Source organism: Phlebotomus papatasi, chromosome 1, assembly GCF_024763615.1.
Source record: "Phlebotomus papatasi isolate M1 chromosome 1, Ppap_2.1, whole genome shotgun sequence".
NCBI lineage: Eukaryota > Metazoa > Arthropoda > Insecta > Diptera > Psychodidae > Phlebotomus > Phlebotomus papatasi.
The window spans coordinates 80804989-80832110 of record NC_077222.1 but is presented as its reverse complement, the minus strand read 5'-3'; the positions used below and the strand labels follow the sequence as shown (position 1 = coordinate 80832110).

Here is a 27122-nt window from a genome sequence, read left to right as displayed (position 1 = left end):
GTTTTAGAGAAGATCTTGTTAAGTCCCAAATAGATTTATTGCCTCTACACACTAGAGAAATTTATGTCCATATTCAAGAGTTTTTCCTGCACAAGCGTAGGGAATTTGCTTCAATATGGACATAAATTTCTCTAATGTGTAGAGGACATTAGGCCGATCTTCGAAAATATTTATATCCTCGAATATATAAAAATAATGATTAGAAGGGGAATTCTGTAACCGTATGACAATGTCATGTGACAAATTCTCGTGGTAAAATTCGGAATCAGGACCTAACGCTCAGTGAACATCAAATGGTCATTGACATGAGCTCTATGATGCTTTTAGTAACTGATATGATTCGGATATACTATTAGTTCTTCCGAATATACCACGTAAAAAAATAGATTTATCGTATGATATTGTCACAACTGTTAGAGAATTCCTCTAGATTACGTTTCCATCAGTTTCTGACAAATTCGTTTCTCGGCTTAGTTAGAGGAAAATTGATGGGAATTTAATTTAATCAAATCATTATTTTGATTATAATTACGTTAACCTATCTCTCGGCTTAAGTCGTAAGTTTGTCTATGGACTAACATGCCTCAAAAATTTAAGATCAAGGATTAGAGGTTCTTTGCCGGATCCTCTATCGCTTAATTCAGCCTGAGTCTATTTGGGTCAGAATCAGCAGAGAATCTTACAAGATAATTTTTGATGTTTGTTTTTTGTACAGCAAAAATATATTCAACGTTTGAAGGCAGTTCGTGCAACTTTGGAGTGCTCGGAATTCTTCAAGTCTCATGAGGTCATTGGGAGTTCACTGCTGTTTGTTCATGATCGTACTCAAGCGAGTATTTGGCTAATTGATTTTGCCAAGACGATTGCACTGCCAGCCAATGTGACCATCGATCACAATAGCAAGTGGAAAGTGGGAAATCATGAGGATGGCTACCTAATTGGCATCAATAATCTCATTGATATCTTCACTGAGCTTCAGGGTCAGCAGACACCTCCAGCATCGGAAAGTCCTCAAACACCATCCGTTATGTCACTAGTCGATCGTATACCCGTCCTTTCACTCTCACCAGAGATCGTAAATTCCAACAATAATAACAACAATGACACCCTGTAGCAAGAGATCCCTGAGGACGACAAAGTGTTCTTCAACAAAAAAAAAACACTCTTAATCTGCAATACATCATAAATCTTTGATGGATTTTCGATCACTCTAATCTTGTATCTCTATGTGCGCAATGTGTAATCAGCAAAATTGCTGCTGAAGGAAACTCTTAGAGGCAAAATTAGTGTATAAGTTGCTGTTTTATAAAAGCAATGCAATTTCCATGGATATATGCCGGGGGAGGGAGAGTGTATATGTGGAAATTGAGATTTTCTCTATATAGGAATGCATATAAGAAAACAAATATCTCGATACTTGAGCATTTTTCTATCTCATTCAATTAACAAAATAGCTTAAGATATTATTTAGTACACTGTAATACAATATGAGACTGATGTATCAAATTATCAACTTTTTTTTTACATAATATATACCTTTCCTCTTTCGCAACTATTCCATTCAACGATGCAGGATCATCATCTTGTATTTCATCATTCCATCATTCAATTCAACACTGTATCTCACATGTTAGATATTCTCTTTTTTTTCTAACTACTATGTACTAGGTGTTAATGAGTAGTATATCAGAAGTTACTGAAAAAAATTTATTAATAAATTATATATACAGTGTCATGACAAAAATATTGGAGCACTTGATGTAGAACTCAGCAAGTAGCTGGATTTGCTCCATTTTCGCGCAGAACAATCTCAAGTTTATCAATATTTCTGACACGATCCTGTACATGTATGATGAAGAGATAATCCAATTGTTACATATATTATGTAAGACGTTGGTTCTCGATAGATGAGATTAGTTCTTATGTAGATTGTACGATAGAATTACTTTGTAACTTCATTTTTAGTTATCCCAGAGAAAGTAGAGAATTGTGTAAATGTTTTTTTTTCTGAAATTGCAAATATATTCTTATTTTCAAATGAATAACACCTGAACATCGTCAAATACTGATTTTTTTTCTATTTTATACATTATTTCTTAAACCAACTAGGGTAAGTGTGCCTAATTCCGGCCAGCTTGCAATTTCGGCCACCTTTTTTGTTCCTCGAATTTCCATGAACTTTTAGATTTTAAGTACTCTAGAGATTATACAATGCAAAAGAATAACAAAAAATGTAGCTTCGACAAACGAGAGGACGTGAAAAAGATATTGGAAGAATTCCCGAAGGGCAAGGAGCTATGAGAATGAAGGTGGCCGAAATAGGGCACCAAAGCTACGTCTACATTTTTATTCATTTTAAAATGTATTAAAAATGATTTTAGAGTAAATTACGGTAAACTCTTTACAAGGTTCCAAGCAACACTCTTTCAGAAGAAATAATAAAAAAAGCAATTTATATTTAAAATATTACATTTCAAACTTGAGACTTTGACGCTTGCATGCAACTATGCCGAAATTTGGCACACTTACCCTAAGGTAAATGTGCCAAATTCCGGCCAACTTGCAATTTCGGCCACCTTTTTTGTTCCTCGAATTTCCATGAACTTTTAGATTTTACGTACTCTAGAGATTATACAATGAAAAAGAATAACAAAAAATGTAGCTTCGACAAACGAAATGACGTGAAAAAGATATTGCAAGAATTCCCGAAGGCCAAGGAACTACGAGAATGAAGGTGGCCGAAATAGGGTACCAAAGCTATGTCTATATTTTTATTCATTTTAAAATGTAGGGTAAGTGTGCCAAATTTCGACATAGTTGCATGCAAGCGTCAAAGTCTCAAGTTTGAAATGTAATATTTTAAATGCAAATTGATTTTTTAAATTCTTTCTTCTGAAATAGTGTTGCTTGGAACCTTGTAAAGAGTTTACCGTCTTTATTTAATCTAAAATCATTCTTAATACATTTTAAAATGAATAAAAATGTAGACATAGCTTTGGTGCCATATTTCGGCCACCTTCATTTTCATAGTTCCTTGCCCTTCGGGAATTCTTCCAATATCTTTTTCACGTCATCTTGTTTGTCGAAACTACATTTTTTGTTATTCTTTTGCATTGTATAATCTCTAGAGTACTTAAAATCTAAAAGTTCATGGACATTCGAGGAACAAAAAAGGTGGCCGAAATTGCAAGCTGGCCGGAATTTGGCACACTTATAACACTACACAGGCTACACAGTGACTATTTCGAATCGGTGCTCTCGTTCTTCTTCCGTTCCGAGAGACTTGTGAGACTCGCATGTCGTGATGTTCCGAGACGTGATGTAATGGCAGAACGCCAGATAGAGCTAGGCTTGGGAATAGGTCCAGTCTCAGACTGCGTTGATTGTTGCCTGGCCAGTGGACTGGGCCGGATGGAAACTCTTCTGGCCATTGGAGCATTGTGAATTGACGAAGAAGATGATGCACTACTGATAATTGGAGCTGGAGCCTGGCCAGGTGGAATACTGAGTGCAGATGGACGGACACTGAATCGTCTTTTCATGGGCAGCGGGGAATCAAGGCTGTTGTACGGGGGTGGACGTAATTCAGTTATCATAGCCTCAGACTGTCGACGAAGAGGACGATGATAGAGGGTAGGTCGTAAGGATCCCCTACGTCGATCTGAATGGATAGACGTGATAGAGTCATTGTTGTCAGAGGTCACATTCCTCGGGAACAGAGTGAGAAGGGAGGGCATTTTGGGTGGTGTAGCAGGTTCGAATTTGTGTCTCGTTGGCGGTGGTGTGCTCAATTCAGACAAAGCCGCTTTGGTGTGCATCACCTCGAGAGCCCTAATTAGATCAGCTATTGTTGTCTTCTCCAACACATTGGCATCCGCATCTCTATTTGGCAGAGCCGATGTAAAATTACTAGGACGACGACTGGCTGATGCTGTATTGAGGAAAGTAGTCATTGGAGTATTTCTCTCATGAGGCACTGTGTACTGATCACGTGCAGCTTCAACATCATCATCAGGCCAATCTGAACTAGCAGCAAAACTCATAGCTCTCTTGCGGAAGTTCTTGAAACGTCCCAAAAGGGATTTATTTGTTGCCGCCGGTGGAATATCCATTGGCAATTGTAGAGCCATATTGTTGGACATATCGAGAGCTTTCTTTTCAATCCCGAATGATTTCTTGTACAGATCATCCCTTCGAGAACCCGGTCTCTGTCGAAGAATTCGAGGTTCACTATTATTGCACCATGTCCATTCGTAGGTATCATCTGAGGTCTTAGTATAGAATGGAACTGCCACTTCAGATGCTGTTCTATTCCTACGGGGAAATTGTGTTTGTCCTGTTAGACTAACACTACGTTCAGACGTTGGCAATGACCATCCAGACCATGTACGTTCACTAGCCAAAATATCATTATCTGAGAATCCATGAATTCCTCCTCCCATCTCCATAATACTCTGTCGATCATCATCAGGAGCCTTATACTGGCCCAATGCTGAGACCAATTGTGCCAGCAATTCTCCAGGCTGTGCCACATTTTTACCCCCTTCAAAGGTCCTCTTTCTATCAATCTTGGACAGATCCGTGTCAGATTGTGTCCTATTGAGAGTTGTAGTACTCTGGGATGTGAACATTCCATCCATTTTAGAATACTGACTCTCACTCATGGCACGCTTACGGCAGATGACCGAAGGCGAATCTGGGCGATACATTGTTAATTCTGGGCAGGATTCGGATCGATTTATATTAAATTGAAGGAATTTATCTGTAGGTTCAGAGTACACAGCCTGGAATAAAAAAAAAGAACGGAAGGGTTAACAGCAATCATGATTTGCCTACATTCGGGCTATTTTCAACAAAATTGGCTGAAAAGGGTGGGAATATATGCACGTAGAATGCAAAAAATACGGAGAAGTCGGGCACCTTTGAATAGGGGCACTTTTGAACTTTGAAATATAACTTTTTTCTCCAATTTTCAAATAAATTTCAAACTTCCCATGATAACAATTTAGCTTCACAGATCAAATGTGAAGCTTACATTAACTCTTTCTTCTCCTTTGGGACACTGGGTACCCATGGAAACAACAATTTTTTAGACTATCTTGAATCGATAAAAATCCGATTAAGGTAAAGTACCCTGTAGTCGGCCGGTTTCTCAACTCGGCCAGTGCGACTATTTATTCAATTTACTTAGATTTGTTATAATATGGTCTTACCGATTTAACATTAGAAGGTGTATTAAATTAAATATAACGTAAATCAGTGAAAATTTCATAGAAATTGACTATAAAATGTTAAAAAATTGGTTAAATAATTCAACTGGCCGAGTTGAGAAACCGGCCGACTAGAGGGTACTTTACCTTATTCTGGATAAGTACAAACTATAAGGATGTCCAAATCTAGGATATTTTTTGTAGGATCCTAATTAACTCCTGAGCTTAGATATTTTTGGTCAAAAATCGTGAATTTTCGATTTTCTGCTTCCTTGCAGATATTGTGACTTTTTTGATATTTCTAGACCAGAATAATGAAAAACCTCTCGGGGCCAATAAGTATGATAACTAACAATTGCAGATTACATAAATTCGAAAAATAATTTTTTCTTAAATTTTCAAAAAACTTGTTCAAACTTTATGGGTACTCTCATCCGCAAAAATCTAGAGGTAAAATGTAAGGTTATCCCGCCAATGCCCGCCAATGTCCGCCATTTGCTTTTTGATACCAACCTTGTAAGGAAATTCCAAGCGGGAGTGACATTTTTGCCAATATGGCCGATAATTTTGACATTTGGCAGCGAGGGAGATTGCTTTCAAGGAAGTATTTCCTATTCTTCCTGATTTTGGTGAATTCTGATTATCCAGGAAGTGTCCTTTATGCTTTTGAGAAAGCTTAATGTGTCTACAATAACATCGTGTTGAGAGATATGTGTGTTAAAGTGTTATTCTGTGAAATATTTTGAGGAATCTGTTGGCAAGCAGGAGCTGGGTGTCTTTTTTAGCACTTCCTGGACATCCCACAAGATACCGGTCAATAATTCACCTAGTTTTAGTTATCAACATCGTACAGGAGTCCTTTGACACGCACAAATAGTTTACAAAATCGATAATATTGGCTTTGGGAAAATTGAAGTTTGTATCCTTTGCGTTCTTTTGGGGACGAGAGTTCCCATGAGTTTCCCAATATCCCAGAGACTGAAAAAATTCTTTCTCTACAAAAGTATCATATTTGACCATTAAGAGTTACAATAAAGTGAGTTTTACTGAAATTCGTTCGCTGGATATATTGTGGTCCGGAAAGAGTTAAATAAATTTCAACCTTCCCATGATCAAATGTGAAGCCTACATTAATGATAAGGCTGGAGTTTCATTTAAAAAAAGATGAAAAAAGTTTCCTATTTCAAAGATGCCTCATTTCCCCCTAATTTCAATTTCTAAGGAGAATAAAATAATAATACTAAATCCGCTATTTATTTTCTTTTTTACCTTAAAATTTAGCATATGCAGTTCATTGAGCATTTTCCTCAAAAATCCAATATCCTTCGTCACACCTTGCCATACACGACTTTGCGTCTCTTTGAGACTCAACGCTAATTTGTGCTCCAATTGTTTCACCCTTCGACTCTGGTAGGCCCTTGATAAATGCAAAAGAATCAATTAGCACCCCTACCTTAGCACCATAACCACATGGCATATTGTGCAAAAAATCTCACTTGACGAGGAATCCCATGATCATCAAAACGTAACCGAGGCCAAAGACAAACCAGAATATCACGAAGATTTGATAGAGTATAAAGTATGATCCAAACACCCTCGGTTGATGGGGCTGAAACGTACAAGCATAGTCTCCAAAACCGATGGTTGTGAGAGTAACAAATGAGTAGTACACGGACACAGAGTATGGCCAGTCTTCGAAGTAGGTGAAGAGACAAGCCGGCAGGAAAATGAAGATTAGCATGCCCGGTATCAGATAGAGCATGACCTGGGCGATCAAGCTCAATTTCATGGCCACATAATGTTTATTTGTGGATTTCTTGTACTGCTTGTAGCGATTGTGGAGTTTATCAAACTGCAAGAAAGATGTTCATTAGCATTAAAGCAATTATAATCTTTTATGGATTAATGCAGAGGTGTGCAGAAACCGTTTGAAACAGTACAAACGTCAAATGAAATTGTACATCAATGGTCAAAACGCTACCTGAACAAGCTTCTTTTTACGCTTATTCGGTTTCAAACGGTTCTTGCACACTCCTGGATTAGGGTAAATGTCCTAATTCAAAACCATTTCCAGACGCTTTAACTTTGATAGAAGATTCAACACATTAAATTCAATTTTTTCCGAAGAGAATTACACAAATTTGCTCCTTGACTCTTCTAGAATGTTAATGTTTAATGAAAATTCGTTAAATATAATTTGAAAACTTCTTAAATACAAGAAAAACACACAAGGGCAAAATGCTTCTATTGGAAACAAATTAATCCAAATGCAGACAAGGGAAAGTTTCTAATTGGAGACAAACAGTGTAAGTGAAACCTCAATGAAAGGCTTCCAAAACCTTGTTGAGTTGCTCCTGAGTTCAGGATTTGTTCTTATTCCTGGTCTTTTCTCCTTTCCCATCTAAAACAATAAGAAAATCTCTCCAAAAAAATCATATTTCCGGGGTTTCCTATTGAAGCATTTGCAGACACTTCAGAAAAACCCTTTTTGTTCACGAAATAGGTAATTATTTTATTTGAAAACTTCACGTACGGTTAATAAAAAAGATTAGCACTTAATTTAACTAAAATTAGCCAGAAATATGACATAAATGTTAAACAAAACGAATAAACAGTCAATTTATTCTGTTTTTCATTGGAAAACATGGTCGATCGATGAAAAAATCGATGGTGAAAAGGTACACTGTTAATTTTTCTGAGAAATTAGCAAATTAAAATTTGTGAATATGAATGGATTTTCGCTTTATTTGGAGCAAAATTAACTAAATAATGAAACTGAGGTATAGAAAATATAATTATAATAATTTAGTACTGTATTTATCATGAAAACAATGACGTTTCCATTTGGAATAGAAAAAAATTTCCATTTGAAGCAGGCTTTGAATTAGCTTAATTTACTCTAATGTGTGTTTAATATGAACCCTTAGAAGGAAGTGGGGCACCTTTGAATTAGGGTGCCTTTGAAAATGGACTTTTTTCTATTTTTTAAAAGGGAATTAAGACTTATAATATTGTAATTTAGCTTCACAATGAATTTACAAAGTTAAATAAAATCACGGTAAGGCCCAGTTTTGTTTAAAAATAAGAGAAAAAGCCCATTTTTAAAGCTGCCCCAATTCAAATGTGCCCTACTTCACCCTACGAATATAATTGTTTTCTTCATACTCGATAAGCCTTTCAGACTCCTCTTTAATTCGGCCTAAATCAAAAATTTTGAAATTGGAAAATTTAGGCAAGAGGCAGGGAGCTCCATGCATAGTCTAATTTACAACTAAAAAGTTAAATTTATTGAAAAAAAATCTGAAAAACTTTTTTATTTCTCAAAACAATTAACGTTTTCACATTTTTAGATGAAAATAATATTCATTATAAATTTAAAGCAATAAATAAAGTCATTTTCTTGTAGGGTTTTTAATATTCCCTCTTATCCGGAAATAAGCTTAAATAAGCAATTCAAAGATTTCTTTAGGGGAGGGTGGGCCAATTTATGCAATAAAAAATTGCGTTTATTTAAAACTTGAGGTACTAGAATGAATCTAAATTAGTATTTTATGACTTTTTAAGGCTATAAAAACACAAAAATATAATCGAGCAAGGATTTCATTAAAGAATTTTAATAACAATTAATTATCTAATCTAAATTAACAATTAAAATATTGTCATAATTCGTTTTGATGCAATTTTATAAAATTAATAGTAGAACTGAAACGAGAAGTCTTGCGAAATTATTTATTATTATGAACATGGGTTTATACATTGCATTAACAAGATAAAGGTTTTATCCCATTCTATTCAAAAGTTTAAGAAAAATACAGTAGACTCCCAAGGAGCATTTATCGCCATAAATGAGTAGAGATGTCTGATATCTATACGAAAATGATGGCGAAGACTTTACAAATTTCTTCTATATAACCGCATAAAACAGGCCCATATTCGGGTGAATGGGGAATTTTTATAGCCGAAATATAACAATTTTTTATTTTAGAGTTAATCAAGTTATCGTGTACGGTAAAATGTATTGCTTATGACTAAATAAAATATAATCACTCTGTCATACCAATATTATAACTATCGACTGAAGAACTGTCATTTCTTGTCCATTTTTCTTTAAGACTTGCTCAAATATTTTCCTCAAATGAATAAATATTTATCCTTAACGATTCAGTCACATTTTTTGTGCCTCGTGCACTTTTATCGCGTATGAAAGTTTAATGCAATAATTGTTTTCCGTTAGAGGCTAAGATATTAGTGAACAAAATTTCATTCCCGACTTGAAATTTTTAAAGAAAAGCTGAGAAATTAAATAAAACAAAATTGAATAAATTTATTGCTTTTCACATAACATCATTTAAAAAACTTACGGTTCTCAAATTTTTACTGCATGTATTGATAGAATACAGTCCTTTAAACAATAATTTGGACAAATATCATTGCACTACAATGTTTTGCGTATAATTTTTCCATTAATTTGAGTTTGGCGTCGCCAATTTTCTGCATTTTTCCACGCCATAATCTTCTTTTTGTTCTGATAAAATAAAATCAAGATATTGTAACTCGAATAAGTAAGAAAAGCAGAAAATAAAACACATTTATATATTTTAGTGATTATATTTACAAGATGTCGTATATCATATTTACATTTTGTAAACTTCTTACGTCAATAATATCACTATACAGCAAAAATGTCAAAACACTGAAAGATTATGCTTTTGATAAACTTTTTCTGCATTCTGGGCACTCATTCTGCAATGTGATTTCATAACAAATGATGTGGAAGCTGTCCTAATGCTTGTACTTGCGGTACACTGCAATTAAAGGAAGAAAATATTAGCTCTCACAAACGAAGTGTTAATTCACTACTTTTTCATCATTTGCACTTACTTTGTAAAATTTAATGCCTTTTATCTGTATACTCGATTTTTTTGCACACCTTGGTGCATTTCAGGACTCTAATTAATGTGAGACATCACTTTTTTCACAAATTTTCACTCGCAGATGAACTTCTGCTTAGTAAACAGAGTAGAATTTGACAATCTGGCAGCGTCATACAAAAAGGAGACAAGTTGTATGTAACTTGTGGCTTTTATGGAACAAATGTAACTAAAATATATCAGAACATGATGTTCATTCAATTTCACGACATTATGTGAACATAATGGTATGAATATGTAAGATAAATATACTTTAGAAATTTTTGACATAGTTTTATACATTTTCACTCAAAAATAGATTATATTATGACTTGTTTATAGAACTAAAAATGTTTAGTCGTAATTTTAAGGGAAAATAACAATATTTTAACTGGAATTTATCAAACAAAATATATTATATGTATTAATAGAAAATAACTGATATTTTCTATACAATTTTTAGTCAAGTTATTATACTGGCATTCAACGCACATAATTTTCAGATAATATACATCCATTGCGTTCATACATTATATTTTTAAGAAATAGCTCGATTACGTTGAAAATATGTTGGTTACATTTGAGACATACATTATTTGGATATCAAATGCCCCTTGGGCTCTCTCTCAAATGCATTTGGGGCGAAATGTCATCCGGTTTATCGATAGATTTGACGTCAAAGCCTTTGTAAATTCCACAAAAAGCGCTCAATTATAAAGGATCACGATAAAATAGGAAGAACTACAGCGAATTTGAGCGAATTAGTTTCATAATTAAACGTGAAAATTGTCAACACATTTTTTCGCCCGATTGAAAAAGAGCCGATTCAGCGAGAGTCTACTGTATGAAAAAAATTGAAACTGCCCCTTCGTTAAATTCCCCTACCCTCTCCTACTACTAAAATCTCACAATTTATTCACAAATTTAGGCATTCGCTTATCACACAAACTGAGATATTTGATATATCAATTGCGCAAATATAGAAGTAAGGGAGTACGAGGCAATTTCAGAAATCAGACCAGCAAAGCCTTGTTAAACACTCATTTGCCAAAGTTACTTACTAAGTGGCCACTTACGTCCCTTTAAGAAGCAAGACCTGCTGCTCAACACCTCAACAACTTGTCAAAGGTGTGCAACTTATATTAAAATTTAATAACTCCTGCTATTTCTCTATCGGCTGTTTGAAAAAATATAGCTCATTTTTTCATTTTAATTTATTATCCCAACATTATATATTTTTAAAAGTCGCGTAAGCCTGAAATTATCACACCCTCTACTAATAGTTCTGGATTTTAATAAATGGTAAGCAAAAAAACTGCGTGTAATTAGGTAAAAAAAATACGTGTAATACGTGGAAGAGCTGTGAGAGAATTATCCAGATTTGTTTTTGCGTATATAAATTTGCGAAAAAATGTTTGATTCAGACATATTTCAATGAACAAGGAGGGGAGATGTTTGCTCCGAATAAATACGATTGCTCAATATATACCTTCTAAACAGTGTTATCACACGTGAGCATTTAAATTTTACTGTGATTCATTAATGTTCGCTAGTGAGTGTCAAAATATATGATGTGCCTTTGGATCACGTATATTTAGAATTTAATCTATTTATATAGATTGATAAAAGAATGAAAAGGTAAGGTAGACTTGGACTTGGACCGCAAAAAATGGTTTAAATTACTTTTTAGCATTAAGAAATTGTATGGGACAAGGAGACTAAAAAAGCAGAATATTTTCTCAAAATGTCTTTTTTAGCATAACAAAAAAAATTATTCAATTCAGGCTCTTGGGATATAAAACAATATTTTAACTATATTATAAAAAATTTTAATTTAAAAATTTTCAAAATTCAGTCATTGAGACGTGATTTTCAGAGATTATATTTTGAAAAAACTTACTTTTCAGTGGACAAGATTTTTCAGAGTAGGGTTATTTTGAGTTAAATTAGTCCTTGAACGAAGGATTTTATGTTTATGAATTTATATAGTCCGAAAATGTACCTACATTTGTACTGGGACATTAATGCCCAACGCACAATAACTTTTGTTTTGTAAATATGTTTTTTGATATTTCAGTAAGAGTGAGTGAGATATAAATCTAGTAATCTCGCTCACTCTCATAGGAAATTCTGAAAACACACAAATAAATAAATAAATAAATAAATAAATAAAAACATGCTTCATTACAACTTATGCCCAACGCACAATAAATTTTGTTCTGTGAACATGTTTTTGACTTTTCAGAGAGAGTGAATGAAACTTAGATCTAGTCATCTCTCTCACTCTCATAGGCAATTTTGAAAACATATTTACAAACAAAAGTTATTGTATGTTGGTGCAAAAGTTGTCGTGCGAACAATAATGCCCCACGCATAATAAATTTTGTTCTGTGAATATGTTTTTGACTTTTCAGTGAAAGTGAATGAAATCTAGATCTAGTCATCTGTCTCACTCTCTTAGGAAATTTTCAAAATATGTTTACAAACAAAAGTTATTGTGCGCTGGGCATTATTGTGTGAACAATAACTTTTGTTTGTAAACATGTTTTCAAAATCTCGCATGAGAATGAGCGAGATGACTAAATCTAGATCTCACTCACGTTCATTGAAATTTCAAAAACATGTTTACTAAACAAAAGTTATTGTGCATTGAGCATTATTCTACAAGACGAAATGTGGTGTAAAATGCGTCAAATATGCTATTTTTCGTATAAAATTCTCTTAAAAATTCAAATTTCATTTTTTTACAAAAATCCTTTGTTCAAAGATTAATTTAACTCATTAGCTAACTGGAAATATTTGGTTTTTGGTTTTCAAATAAATCTACTCTACTTTTTTTTTTAAAGGTTTCCGAAAATCATGTCCCAGAGGTTGAATTTACAAATTTTTTTAATGAAAATTTCAGAAAATATACATAAAATAAAATGCTGGACTTTTATAGTTGCTTGAGAGCTTAAATTAAATAACTTTTCTATGTTGAATAAATATTTGAGAAAAACATGCTATTTTTTAGTCTTTTGAACCGAATTCGATAATTCGAATACGAAAAATTAATGAGATTCTCCCAGTATTTTTTTTATGTGAAACATATTTTATATGCTTTGGATCAATATGAACCTGATGGAGAGTCGCCAGGACTGGGGAAAATTAGTGCGAGAGGGCTGGTCCCTGAAAGGGACACGTTGCAGCCAGCTAAGTAAGTCAGTAAGTCAATGTAAACCTATTTTTGCAGATCAAGTCTACATTTTTGTCAATAAATAAAACGGACTCTAAATATTTATTGACTCAAAGATACAAATCACACATTTGGTCGGTCATTAGCGACAGTTATTGTGAATCACCTTAAAATTTTAATGTGCATATGTGCAAATGTGATAACAGGGTAAGACAAAATATAACATCTCACTGTTTAATTCTATCTCTGGAAAATTTTATTTAGTTCTTCCCAGGTAGTGTATTTAATCCAGATTCAAAAATTGTGCCACGAAAGCTAATCGCATTAAGTTAACATCCTTTAACTCTTAATTAATAATTTCTGAATGAAGCTAAAGTTAGTCTAGGGGAAATGGGACAGTAGTAAACATGGGGTATAGTTGCAAACACAGCGATTTTTTTAATTGAATATTATTAAATTTCAGAGGACGGGACCTGTAGTCATTCGGAGAAACCATCTTTTAGCAGAGATTATTTATACAGTTATATATAATAAATATTACGAAGAAGATTCATTTGAAGACTCTAGACTGAAGATATCAATAATAGAAAAGCCTGATAAATAAGTCATTTCGAAAAATTAGTTTAAAAAAGTTTCATATTTGGACATTCAAAAAAAAGTAAGGGAGAGACGGACCACACCAACTTTAGCTAAACATTTTAAATTTATTTTTATTAATTTAGAAAAGAGAGGAATCAGTTTCAGACAAGAATGCTAATTCATCGAATTTATTGGAGTTAATTTTCTTTCAAAATGATTTTTTTTTGGAAAGACGGGACGGAGGACAAAACGGACGGGGCGGGCAGGACTTCCACAAAAATCGATTTCTAGCGCATATGATATCCGTGATCTATAAGTATCAAAACGTGTGAATCCGAAATTTGGGCCCGATCTGACGAGATCGGATTTCACCTCAGACCACAAAAGCTGAAAATTGTAAAGAATCTCAACTCAAAATATTGTTGACTCATATATCGGTAAAGTTTTGGTAAAGACAATAAAAAGTATTTCGTTTTCCCTACAATCATCCTATCTAGGGTAAGTGTGCCAAATTCTGGCTAGCTTGCAATTCCGGCCACATTTTTTGTTCCTCGAATTTTCATGAATTTTTGGTTTTTACATACTCTAGACTTCTGCAAAAGAATAACAAAAAATGTAGTTTCGACAAACAAGATGACGTGAAAAAGACATTTGAAGAATTTCCAATGGGCAAAGAACTATGAGAATGACGGTGGCCGAAATAAGGCACCAAAGCTATGTCAACATTTTTAATTATTTTAAAATGTATTAAGAATGATTTTGAAGTAAATAAAGACGATAAACTGTCTACAAGGTTCCAAGCAACACTCCTTAAGAAGAATTAATAAAAATATTCAATTTGTATTAATAATATTGCATTTAAAACTTGAGACCTTGACGCTTGCATGAAACTATGCCGAAATTTGACACACTTACCCTATATGTATTAATTTTTCAAACTTTCGTAAGGTTTTGGGCTTCTCATACTTTTTGCTGATCAAAATTTCACTTTTATATATTTTTTTTTTAAACTTTTGGACACATTAGTTGTGGAGAACAAATAAAAGGAATAAGGTTAAGGCTAAGTTGTGGCTCAAATTGTACCTAGGTATTTTGGAATGAATTCAAGAACACAACAGAAGAATATTTCTAAGATTACATACCGTGTTTCCAAAGAAATTTCCCAAAGCTGCCAGAGTGATCACATTAATTGGCAGCCCAATGATGGCATATAAGATCATGAACATCCTTCCAAAAGTACTATTCGGAGAAATATTTCCATATCCTAAAATATTTTTTCAGAGAATAAGGTAAAATTTTTGTACTTAGGGGATAATAAATATTGAATTCCTACCAACTGTTGAGATGACTGTAAACACAAAATAGAAGGAATGATAAAATGTCCAGACATAGGGATCAACATATTTGTCCTCTGTATAATTTGTAACTGGCTTTTCACAGTACACAGACACCTTTTCCAGGAGTTCATGCTGAAGTGTGCGATTATATGGTGCCAGGTACTCTACGAGGAGTTCTGCAGAAGACACCAAAAAAAGCAAAATAGTTGTCAACTTCTAAAAAAATTCCTTAAAAACATAAAATGTGAAGTCAACAGAAAAAAATCTCTGTATCTATTGCACAATTTATATCCGAAGGTTGACCAATAAACCTCATACAATTATGTATTATTTGTATTTATTTTTATTTTATGTATTAGCAGTTGTTCAAACAACAAAAAAAAATCAATTATAACTCTATATCTTGATAAAGAAAAAAAATAAATTATGCCAGCTCAATGAGAAGAAAATTCAGATGTAATAAGAGTAGCAATACTTGTTGAAAGTTGTCTGGAAATTTCCTGGTAGTTTAATAAAGCAAAATCCCACTAGGATTAAGTTAAATTGGGTATTATCAAGAGGTGGGACATTCTTATCAGTAACATGCGCGAAAAATCAAAAAACAAAAAATAAGGTCAATTGAAATATAGAGAATTTTTTGCTGTAATCACTGCTAAAAGAGGAATAAACTCAATACCATTGACATCAATTCGATCTTGAAGAGCTTGGATACGTCTTTCTGTTTCTAAATCCTGTTCTAAAGTATAAAATACACTGGCCCCAAAGAACAAATAGGACACATAAAATGCTAGCATTGCTAGCCATTGCCTTGGAGACATCATATGTCCTTTACTTTACACTTTTTGCGTCTTTGATTATTCACAAAAAAAAATTAATGAACACGCACAATTAAAAACGAATCACACAAAAAATAATCACTGGGGTTCTTTCTTCCACATTGGGAGATTTTCTTTTTTCTTTTTAAATTCTAAATATATGTCTCTAAAATTGTCAATTTCACCTAGCAATTTGCACCTTGTAAAGTGTCCCGCATGAATCGAAGTGATTGAATGCAAGTGATCGTATAAGGAATAAAATTGCAGTAAATTGTTAACTTGTTCCCACCCACTCACTTATTTGATTATTCTAATCTCCTTTGAGTGCACAATTGTTGTTTTCATTTTTAAATATTTAAATTATTGCAGGGAAAAAATTAAGAATTCTTGAATGAAAAAAAAAACACAGCACAAATTATGAATTATTTATCCATTCACAGATGATCATGCCCGAAGACCATTGAGAAAAGTTGCTGCAACTGTGTAATTGCGATGCGTTACAGTCTCTCTCGCTTAACTTATGAATGAATTTTCATAAGTAATGCCTATGGAATTCTATTTAGAGGTAAAATATGTGTGAGGAATAATCTCGATGAAAAATTATATTACAAAAAAATTTCCATGCATTTTTTTTTCATCTCCCCCTCACAATTGGCAACTTCCTTAAGGTTGGTCACTGAATATGATTTAGTCTTTAGCGATCAAGTGCAACTTTCAGTTGATTTCTATCGTCAAGACTGTGCCACAAATTGATGATCAAGCACGGTGATCGTTTCAGGGAGGTCAAGCTGCAGCAGCAGAAGCAACAGGAGGGTTTCCGTGAAGAAGAGTATAGAGACAATTTTCGTTGAATTCACTACAAGTCTCATAGAATATTCCATTCTATACTCCAATGATCACACAGTGTAATATCTTACAAATTTTTCTCATTTAATTGCACACTTTCCGCTGCGTTATATATAATTTTGCCTTATATTTTGCCACAAATTACTCCTCTTACACAGCCTAATGATCCACTCTTTATTTGTCACTTTTGACTCTTTTATGTTATGTCCATATGCACCTTGTCCATAATTTAAATCTATCTGCGATCTCCCACCGAGTCCGTGCACTCTCTGGACTTTATTACAATAAATTCAATTAGATTGCCCAGGATGGCTCTCCGTTGGATTTTCCCTCTCGTTTCTGTTCAATTTATCACGACTACAATTGATGTGATAGATTGTGCAATAAAGTACACACAAATTATTATCACTGTATAATTGTCAAGAGGGAAATTGGAAATAATTTGGATTCCTCCCTTTTAGTGTGGCGATGCACAATTCCCATTTTATTGCACTTTTGCATCAAGATACAAAATCTTCTATAAATTGCACGTGGATTGAAGATATTTCCAAGAGAGATATAGGCAAGAAAAAGAAAATCTAATGATCCCACTATAATTTGATGCCTTGTCCTATACGATCGCGATCTTTGGGGCTGTGATTTTTGTGTGTGATCACACTGAAAACTGGCCACAAACTGACCGATATTAAATAGTTAAAGGCAAATGGAATTGTTGTATAATGTTTTAGAAAATTGTCACTGTGTGTGTTGTTTACTTTTTTTGTGCCTTCTATATGTAATTCTTTCTTTAACACACAACGTGAATAAATGGCAAATTTACACAGTAGTCACTTGAAAGGCGTGCTGTCGTTTAGCACTCAATTCTCTACTACTTAATTAATGTGGTATTGAATGCAGCGCGTTATCAGGACTTTAGAGCTTTCCTCATTCCACCCTCGCTCCAGTTCAAACATCTTTTTTTTTCTCTTCATCTCACATCCCAATGAATCTATTGATCTCTCCCTCTCAATACTGGATGATCGTGCTTGGACTCTGATGCTGAATTCAATGTCAGACATGCTGTCTCCATGGTTAAATTCTCCATAGGGGAAACTGGGGCACCACCAAACAGGGGTACCACCAAACACTGCGATTTTTTAAATAAGTATAAGATTTCAGAGAATGAGACTTACATGAAATCATAGATACTATAGGGATCCTTGTCCAGAGAAAGAATGATCCACATAGTTCAAGTAGTTTAGAAATAAGAATCTTTTTTCGCAAAATTGTGAGATTTTGATAATTTTAGTCATTTATATATCTACCTGGAAAATAAAACTGAAATAAGTTACATCAAATTTCACTACACTAGTACTTTCTTACATGTTTTGGGATAATATTTATGTATCTACTAAAGAAATTAATGTTCACATTTTTTAAAAGAATATAAAATCCATCACAAAACAGAGTTTGGGGCACCAACAAACAGGCAAATTTCTCACTATTGCAGATGTCGCGAGCGTAGCTTGAATGGCAAAATTTTTCCTGTTATCTTTCTTACTCTTCATCTCCCTCTTTGTTCGATTTCAGAAATTTATATCCATTCATGGGATTTTCATTCAAGGCTCATGAAAAATATAGTTTCAAGAACCCAATTTTGCATTAAATGATTCTTAATGATTCTTAAATGATTTTAATCAAGGATTGACGAATGATTTCTCGATTTTATTGCAAATAATCAGAAGAACGCGCAAAATTTGAACTTTAGGTATAGTGTTTGCCACGACTTTAGTGGCGCTGCTTTCCAGCCAGAAGTAGAATGTTGTCAAAATGATGAAAAATCCATTGAAAAATATGTTCGGTGTGCAGTGATTTAGTTTTTTGCTATTTTGGTCACTCATTCTAAATTTTGCAATGTTTTTTTGGGATTTTTTTACATTTTCAATACCTTCTTTATAATTAAGAGTTGTGGTGTATGCTCAAAATAACTTCAATGGGTGAGAAAAACAGGTGTTTTTTGGTGCCCCAGAAAGTGTTTATTGGTACCCCAGGTGATTGGAAAAAAGCGAAAAGTGCTTGGTGATACAATTTTCCTTTTTACGGATAATTGAAGTGCTTCACATCATCCTTGTATACATTAATATGCAGCCTATATCTAAGACTATATCATGGGGTAAGCAACATTTTTCTAAAATTCACAGTTTTCTTAGAAATTCAGTCAAAATCGCATCTTTCAAAAGTGTTTGGTGGTACCCCAGTTTCCCCTAATGCATTCACATTTCACGTCCGTGCTGCAACGCAGTTATTGACTATCTTATCAATGAGGATCATTGTGATCGTTTTCCGTGCAATTGACTTCAATTCTTTGCACAATTACACTAAAAAGAAACTCTTTTCTCACTGCCATTCTACCTTCAACATTCAACCTGAATAGACCTCGTGATTTTACTGCATAGACACAAGAACTCCTCAACCAATTTCTGCACTATATTCTCAATTTTCTTATTTCCCCCATTATCAACCATCTCCTCTATCTCCTAACATCGTTAATCTATATCTTTTACAGATTTTAGTTTTATTGCATTTCATTGCACTTCACAATTGCATACGATAAATCTTCTATTTTAATTCTTTATGACTCTCACGTACGATTTATCATACACCTTTCACAACACATCTTGTACAATTTCAATAAAAGTTATGATTTTTTTCACTTTGTGTTACATTTTTCTTGTCGACACCGAGTAATTAAATTATAAATAAATAAATAAAACTCTGAAAATTTAATTAAAACTCTTTGTTCATGCATCGCTAACTTTTGAGAGTATCATCCTAAAACACTTTAAAAGACTTCTTTCCATTAGAAGCCCACCCTTTTAACATACATTTGATAAAACAATGTTTTGTTAATTTTAGAATTTTAGGAGTCATTTGCTATAAAAATTAACACAATTATAGACTTTGGACTAGCAATGAAGACATTTTAAATTAAAATCTAAAAGGAATGCTTCATTACCAATGAAGAAAAAACAGAAAAAAAACAATATGAATATAATTAATGGAAATTTTAAAATATTCATATGAAAACTTTATAGTTTTTTATCTAAATATCAGTATAAAAATTTATATTATTTGAATAAAAAGATATCGTAATTTTATTATGTGACTTGGATTAACAATTGTTGGAGTGGTTGGAGCACACCGAGCACACTCATCTGTCTGTGCGTTAGATGAAATTCTTAACAATTGTACCTATTATTTGCATATTGTTACAAAAAGTCTTGATACTGAAAAAGTTACGACAATTGCTAATCCAAGCGACATAATGCTAATTACGCTATCTTATTATTCAAAAACATAAATTTTTATATTGATATGCAGATAAAACTATAAAGTTTTCATATGAATATTTAAAGATTTCCAGAGATTATATTAATAATGGTTTTTTTATTGGTAAGGGGAACGTGGGGCACATTTGAATTAGGACAACTTTGAAATTGGGTACTTTTCTCGTAATTTTGGTCAACAATCTAATTACGAAGCTAAATTACATTGTAATAACACTGTGAGAAATCCGAAAAAGTCAAAATAACATTCCGGAAATGTTAATTTCACCCTGCAGTATTGATCCGAAATCGGCGTAAATATTACCCTTTGTAAGTGTATTATGGGTTAAAGTTACCCGTCTTTCATGTTGATTTTACCTTCAAAAGGTGTAAAATTAACATTAAAAATGTTGATATATTTTTACACCCGAAAAGTGTTAAAGTTATGACGAAAAAAGTTAATCGTAGCCTCTTTTTTCTGAGTGAAGGCTCATTCCATTTAAGGAAAAAAATCCTAATTTCAAAGCTGCCCTAATTCAAAGGTGCCCCACTTCCCTCTAAAGAAGCATCCCTTTAACATTTTGATTTAAAATGTGTCCATTGCTATAGTTCAAAGTCTATAATTCCGTTATAATGCGAGTAAAATCTGTCACAATAGAAATTTACTATAAAACGACTGAACAAATGCACTTTCTTTATTAACAGGTATATTATTACGTTTGAAGTGGACTGATAAAAACGCCGATTAAACAAAGGTCCAACTTCCTTTTATCATTCTCAAACAAAACTATCTAAAATTAAATCTTTAACTGAATGTTTAATAAAACTGTTTCTTTTACATAAATATTAGGGCAGAATGAACAAATTTTGAACGGAATTTATATTTAAATTTTGAGTGTTTTATCTGAGCAAAAGGACCTCGAAGAAATTGCTCTTGAGTGTAGGGCTTGTACTTCATCGTGGATTTGCTTTTCTCTTTGTTCATTTGAAACAGTGAGGAAATTTAAAAGTTCAAATTCAGATTCTACTCAAAATTACCCCATTGTACCCTATTGCAAGCCAATAAGATCACCCTTTATTGATTATTAAAATAATCCTTGAAAATATGAATAAATGCAAAAGTTAAGTTAAGCACTACCAACATGTTATTAAATATTATATTTATTCTATGAATTATTTTAGTTCAATCGTATTTTCTGATTGACTGTAAAAATAGTATTAGAGATATCTCTGGAAAGTTTCAGCTAAGCATGGAAATTATGGTTATCAAAATTGAATCGAACGCATTTCCATCCACGAATCATTTCCTAAACGCGAAAAAAAATAATCGAATTAACCAATTAAACACGAAAGGTTTGGAAATTAAGGATCAGAAAAAATATCTCTTTTTTTACATTTTAGAGCAAAACGTAACTTTAGATGTCCGTAGGAAATTTTTCTTGGGTCACCGGTGACACAATCATCCTTAAAGAACTAAGTACGTTAAGTACACATCGACAGATTCTGAAACATTTCCTAAGGTAGTTTGTTTGAAGGGGTTCAAAAGTGGTCAAGTCAAAATTAATCCTCAGCAGGATTTGATCTAGTACACTAAAAGCTCTGGAACACCTTTTAAGTCAGAAAAATTTCATGAAATCGAAATTCACATCCTTTTCCTTCTCATACATTTTGCATATGTTTATCTCAATCTTTCGCACTCTTCTACTTATTTTAAACATCATAATCAAATTAAATTTAGTTCAATCGAATTCATAGTGTGAATGCATGAGATAGACATATGCAAAACGTATGAGAAGGAAAAGGATGTGAATTTCGATTTCATGAAGTATTCTTGATCTAAAAGGTGTGCCGGAATCTATTTTCAGCAGACTACATACTAAATTCCTATCGATTTTTATAATATTTATGGAAGATCAGACCGTTTAAAAGAAATTATAAACTAGAACTAGAAAGTAGCCAGAGTTGGCCAACAGGGGAATTGGGTTTCAACAGAAATCAGGAGAGTATCAGACTGTACACATTTTTGGAGATGAGCTAAATGCCCAGAAAATTTTGTTGGAATTTATTAATGTAATTACTTTTTAGTCCTGTCTTTTTGCTCCATTGGATTTCCATCTCACTTCAGTGCTACAAAATTCTTTTAGTAATATTTAATTTGATACAAAAGAATAGATTAATATAAATCTTTCCTGCAGACCATCTTGAAATAAAAGAAAAACCTTGAAGAATTTCGACGCTTCCATATATGCATTGTTATTAATAAGTTAATTAAGTTTTAGCTTGAAAATTTAAAGAAGTAGGGGAAAGTGACCATGCTTGATACGATCCAAGCTTGATAATAACTATTTTTTCCTATGTTAATCAATAGTTATGACTCATTGCAATATATTTCAATAGCTGGTGCTAAGCCTCACATTTCCTAAAAAAAATGAGGATCCTAACTCTTTTTTCCTAGTTTCAGGAAGCAAAAATAAAAAATAGGTCCAAAACTGTAATTTCGATACATCATATTTCATAAGTATTTCTTAATTAATGTCGCTGTACAGGAAAACTACTATCATAGGCACATAGAGGGTTCATCAGTATTAATATTTATGTGAAAATATTTTTAATTGGTGGACACTGTTTTTGTGGGTGGTAACAAATTCATAAATTCTACTTGTGTCCATCCTATATTCTAAGAAGGGTCCATGAATGATAATTTTAATGTGGCAACTATATCATTAGATGTGATTCTTTCATAATTACACATATTGCAATCCGCCAATTTTATCGACAATTGACATAATCTTCAACCCTGTTGCCTGAATTTTAAGGTTGCAGAATGATATTTTCATGGACTCAAAGTAAAAAAATGGTTTTCGCTAGCGCCCTAATGTCATAAAAACATGGCTTAGAAAAATTACATAAAAGTGATTTTAAAACTAATAACCAGTCGTACAAACGATTTAAGCAGATAGATTAGAGTTCCGTCTAAATATTGATGTGCAATTTTTTGTATCCGGTGAATTTTTTGCAGTGAAAATGGGCCTCCGAATTATCGAATCAATTATTATACAGGAAGGCCCCGGACCCAACTTGTATAAAAATCGCTACTGAATTTCCATTTTCTTCTTGAGGAAAATCTAAGGATTTCCAAGAACTATTTGAGGTTGGATTATGAACCTAATAAGTGAGACATTTTTTTGTCATATTGGAAGAATCGCTTCGGTTTGTGTGTTAATCAGAAAATAATCACAAACATTGGACATCATTTTACAGTATCAAGCATGGTCACTTTCCCCTACAGCACTTTAAAAATAAGGATCTTTATCGGAGAATACGAAACAGCCTATATATAAAGGCTGGGGTGGAATGATAACTTTTGGATACTATCGAATCGATAGAATCGATAATTTTATATCTGTTAGATTCAGTGAATGACGCATTTTTAAACATTAATTGACCCATTTATTGTACCGTTTTTAAAAAAATGTGACTGTTGATAAATAATTTATAGAAGTATTACCTACATAAAGTGCAGTAATCATTTAAATTTTTCAGAATCGATAGTCGATAGTTCAAGAAGTTATTATGTCACCCCTGACTTATAGATTTACCGCTTAAGTATTTATTTCAGAAGTGACATGATCACTTATTTTCGATATTATCGACTGTCGATTCTGAAAACTTTAAACGATAGCTGCACTTTCTGTAACTAATATTAGATGTCGCAATGAATGGCACAACAATCGATAATAAGTCGACATTCACTTAATCTAACAGATATAGATTTATCGATACTATCGATTCGATAGTGTCGAAAAGTTATCATTCCACCCCAGGATTCAGGGGAATTTTTGTTTCAATCTAATTTGTTCAAATTCATACAATTAGATCCATTAAAATTTTCGAACTTTGATTCATCATATCTGCGATATTATCCCCAAAAGTATCTCTATCGCTTATCACCAATCGTAGAAATCTTTTTAAACCTCAGATAACCTTAGAAGGATTACCACATTATCGTTCATTCGATATTATAAAGTTAAAGGAGTCTAAGGTATAGATATAGATATATAGGTATGTAGCAAAAACTTGATCCCTTATCAATGTCAATAACACTCAAATTACGATGAAATCTGATAAAATAAAAAAAATGCAAGTTCTTCCAATGTTTAACCGTTGCCAAAGTTGTATTTTTTATTTCTTATCGGTATGATACGTATATTGCAATTAGGCTGACTGTGAAAGCATTTAACCACCTATTCTTAATATCTTATATGACTTCAACATGCCACAGAGGATATTATCAGGCATCTCCTAAGGTATGAGTAAGATGAGTAAGAATCATTTCGTCATTCATTAAGATCATTAACTGTAAAATATTGATTCTTGAAAAAAGAATGATATGATGTCACAAAATGATTTTCTGGTTCCAGTGAGAAATAAACAGATAATGCTCTCAAGGTGCAACCACTTGATTTATTTGATAAGACATTTGAGATATGATTGAGCTGTGAACCCACCGAGGAGATCGAGGTTGATTGATATGTTGAGGAGAATATAAGAATTACGATCACTTGACACTTGATGGGGCACCGTCAAGAGATTTCTAATTATTTAATAGACGTTACATTTGTGCAATCTTTCAATTGTGCGCATTAATTAATTGTGTTTAATTGATACAAAACATAAACACCAAAACGCTTGATCTTCACAAAAAAAGAACTTGACGTCAATTCCGGGTACTTTTGGCTGAGTATGCAATATTTGATGTTAAATATCCCGCCAAGTGGCAAGATATCTTTTTTTTACCTCGCCCAGGTAAGTGATTTATTTCAGTTCTTGGAAGGTAATAAGTACACTATGGTGTCCAAATATGATTTCTTATCAGTTTGGCTATGGTGCTCACATAAGAATTAGAAGAAAACCACAAAATTTGTCAATGAAACAAATCATAAATGGCCTGATTTTGCAATGGAGGGAAAAGAATTGATTGACAATCACTAAAAAAAGTGTTTATAGAAGAAATTTTATTACTCACCAATGTAGGAGTAGCTTTTAGGTCCAATACCAGTCTGAAAAGGTGTCCTTCATGCATTAGTGGGTACTTTGTTGCCCTAATCAATAAACACTGATTATATTTTGTGCCTCATTTCATTCAAAACCGCAATCTTTTCTATCCCATTGATAATTTTTGCTGTTTCTTTTGGCGCATCAAGTTCATTGGTGATTTACTGTGATCGGATATTGTTTGGAATTAAGGCGTGGGCGCTAATTCGCTGGCACATCTATTATTTAATCAGGAAATTATACCATTTCCGTATTTTTCCACATCACTTTTCTCATATGTGACTTCCTTTCGAGACAATTTCTTCATGTTGCAGATGGACAAAAGTGATCCTTGATATTTCTCGCAGTGATGTCGATGATGTCCCTGATCTCTTGCTGATCAATTTCGTAATAGTAATCTACTTGTGGAGTTTTCCAGCTTCTTCAAAACGTATAATCCATCATCTTGACCATGCGGAACGTCATTCGGATGATAATATTGCGATCACGAGCCCATCAGCGTGGCTAGTATGGTATATATATTTTCTGGATTTCTCTGCTGCTGGAATGGATCCTCCTCGGATGACTGACGAACGATCATCACAATTTATTAACACTCTTACTGAGGTGGCCCAGAACTCTATGGTAACACACAATAAATATGCTAATTAATTTCTCGAATTTGTTTCTTCTTTCGACTTTGATTTTGTCAGAAAGAGGATGAAATTATTGTTTATCATTATCACTGTGTTCACAGTTTATATATAGTATTGATTTTTCCAATAGAGTCACATCAGACAGCATTACATTTCTAGGTGCTTCACCTAAAGTTCAAAGTAATAGAACTATAGATCAGTGTGAAATTTAAATAGATATAAAAACATTTTTTAAGTAAATAAAATGCAAAAATTTTTCGTATTACCTTTCATTAATATCCAAAGAACTATTTTAAAAAAAAATCAAAAACTCACAAATTCAAGAACTTGAACAAAACAAATAATCTTAATGTGACTTGGAATGCTTGGAATTATAAAAAAAAACACGTTATTTTGTGTCAGGCATTAAAAAAATTAGGTTAATATTTTTTTTAACATTTGTTCAAATTGTAATACTGATAAAACTTAAGGATCAGTGGCTTAAGTCCGTAAAATCAAGGGTACTTACAATCATTAATTTAATTAATATGCTTATGTTCGTTCATAATAGGTATAATATTTATAATTTATTATTAAATGATTTAAATTATTATATTTTAAATTCAATTTCATAATTGCGGTCCTAAAGGTATAGTAAATTTTTATATAAAATATAGCTAAACAATTAGAATCTCATGTAGAAGTAGAACCTTGATTTTTATTGAAGTTTTAGTCTTGTTATATTCTAGTTTCCAAAAATCCTTAACATAAATAAATGAATGAATGAATGAAAACATATAAGCAAGGTATGATATATTAAACATGATGCTTAAATATATCATGATATTCAATTTTATGAAGATTTTTGTTCAATTTTACGTTTATATACTGATCAAATAAATGAAATGTTTTCAAATAAAACTGGAAATTCACTGACCAAGAAGGATATGATCAGACTTGGATAGAAGATGACCCGTCAAATCATTGCTCTACCTGCCAATTTTACTTGGAGGTTTTTTGAATTGTAACGGTATATTCTAGTACATTCAGAGGAGATCTGTAGATTTTTGGCAGAATTCCTGCCTGAAAATCTGTAGATTTTCGGCAGAACTTCTTCCGAAAATCTGCAGACTCTCGGCAGAATTTCTGCATAGAAAACCTGCATAGTCTCCATTTTCTCAACAAAAATATTGTTGATTTATCAAGAAACTGTAGCAGTTTCAAAGAAAATGGTATGCTCTGCTTAACAAGCATTACCGATTAAACATTTTAGATA

The 27122-nt window shown here is 32.9% G+C and overlaps 2 protein-coding genes across 11 annotated transcripts in view; one reads left to right on the top strand and one right to left on the bottom strand.

Moving 5' to 3' along the window:
- LOC129810317 (inositol-trisphosphate 3-kinase B) overlaps positions 1–2063 on the top strand; it is a 35690-nt gene extending 33627 nt beyond the window's left edge. For all 10 annotated transcript variants that reach the window (XM_055860703.1, XM_055860699.1, XM_055860693.1 and 7 more), the window contains one exon: positions 716–2063. In XM_055860703.1, coding sequence (XP_055716678.1) covers positions 716–1114 — 399 coding nt within the window. In that variant the 3' untranslated portion in view covers positions 1115–2063. The remainder of the gene's footprint in view (positions 1–715) is intronic.
- LOC129810315 (open rectifier potassium channel protein 1) lies at positions 1972–16474 on the bottom strand. Its single transcript, XM_055860687.1, has 6 exons — positions 15888–16474; positions 15208–15387; positions 15017–15138; positions 6707–7062; positions 6480–6627; positions 1972–4784 (listed from the first exon to the last, which is right to left on the bottom strand). The coding sequence occupies exons 1-6, from the start codon at positions 16030–16032 to the stop codon at positions 3240–3242; spliced, it is 2496 nt and encodes an 831-aa protein (XP_055716662.1). The 5' UTR covers positions 16033–16474; the 3' UTR covers positions 1972–3239.
- Between the last annotated feature and the right edge of the window lie 10648 nt (positions 16475–27122).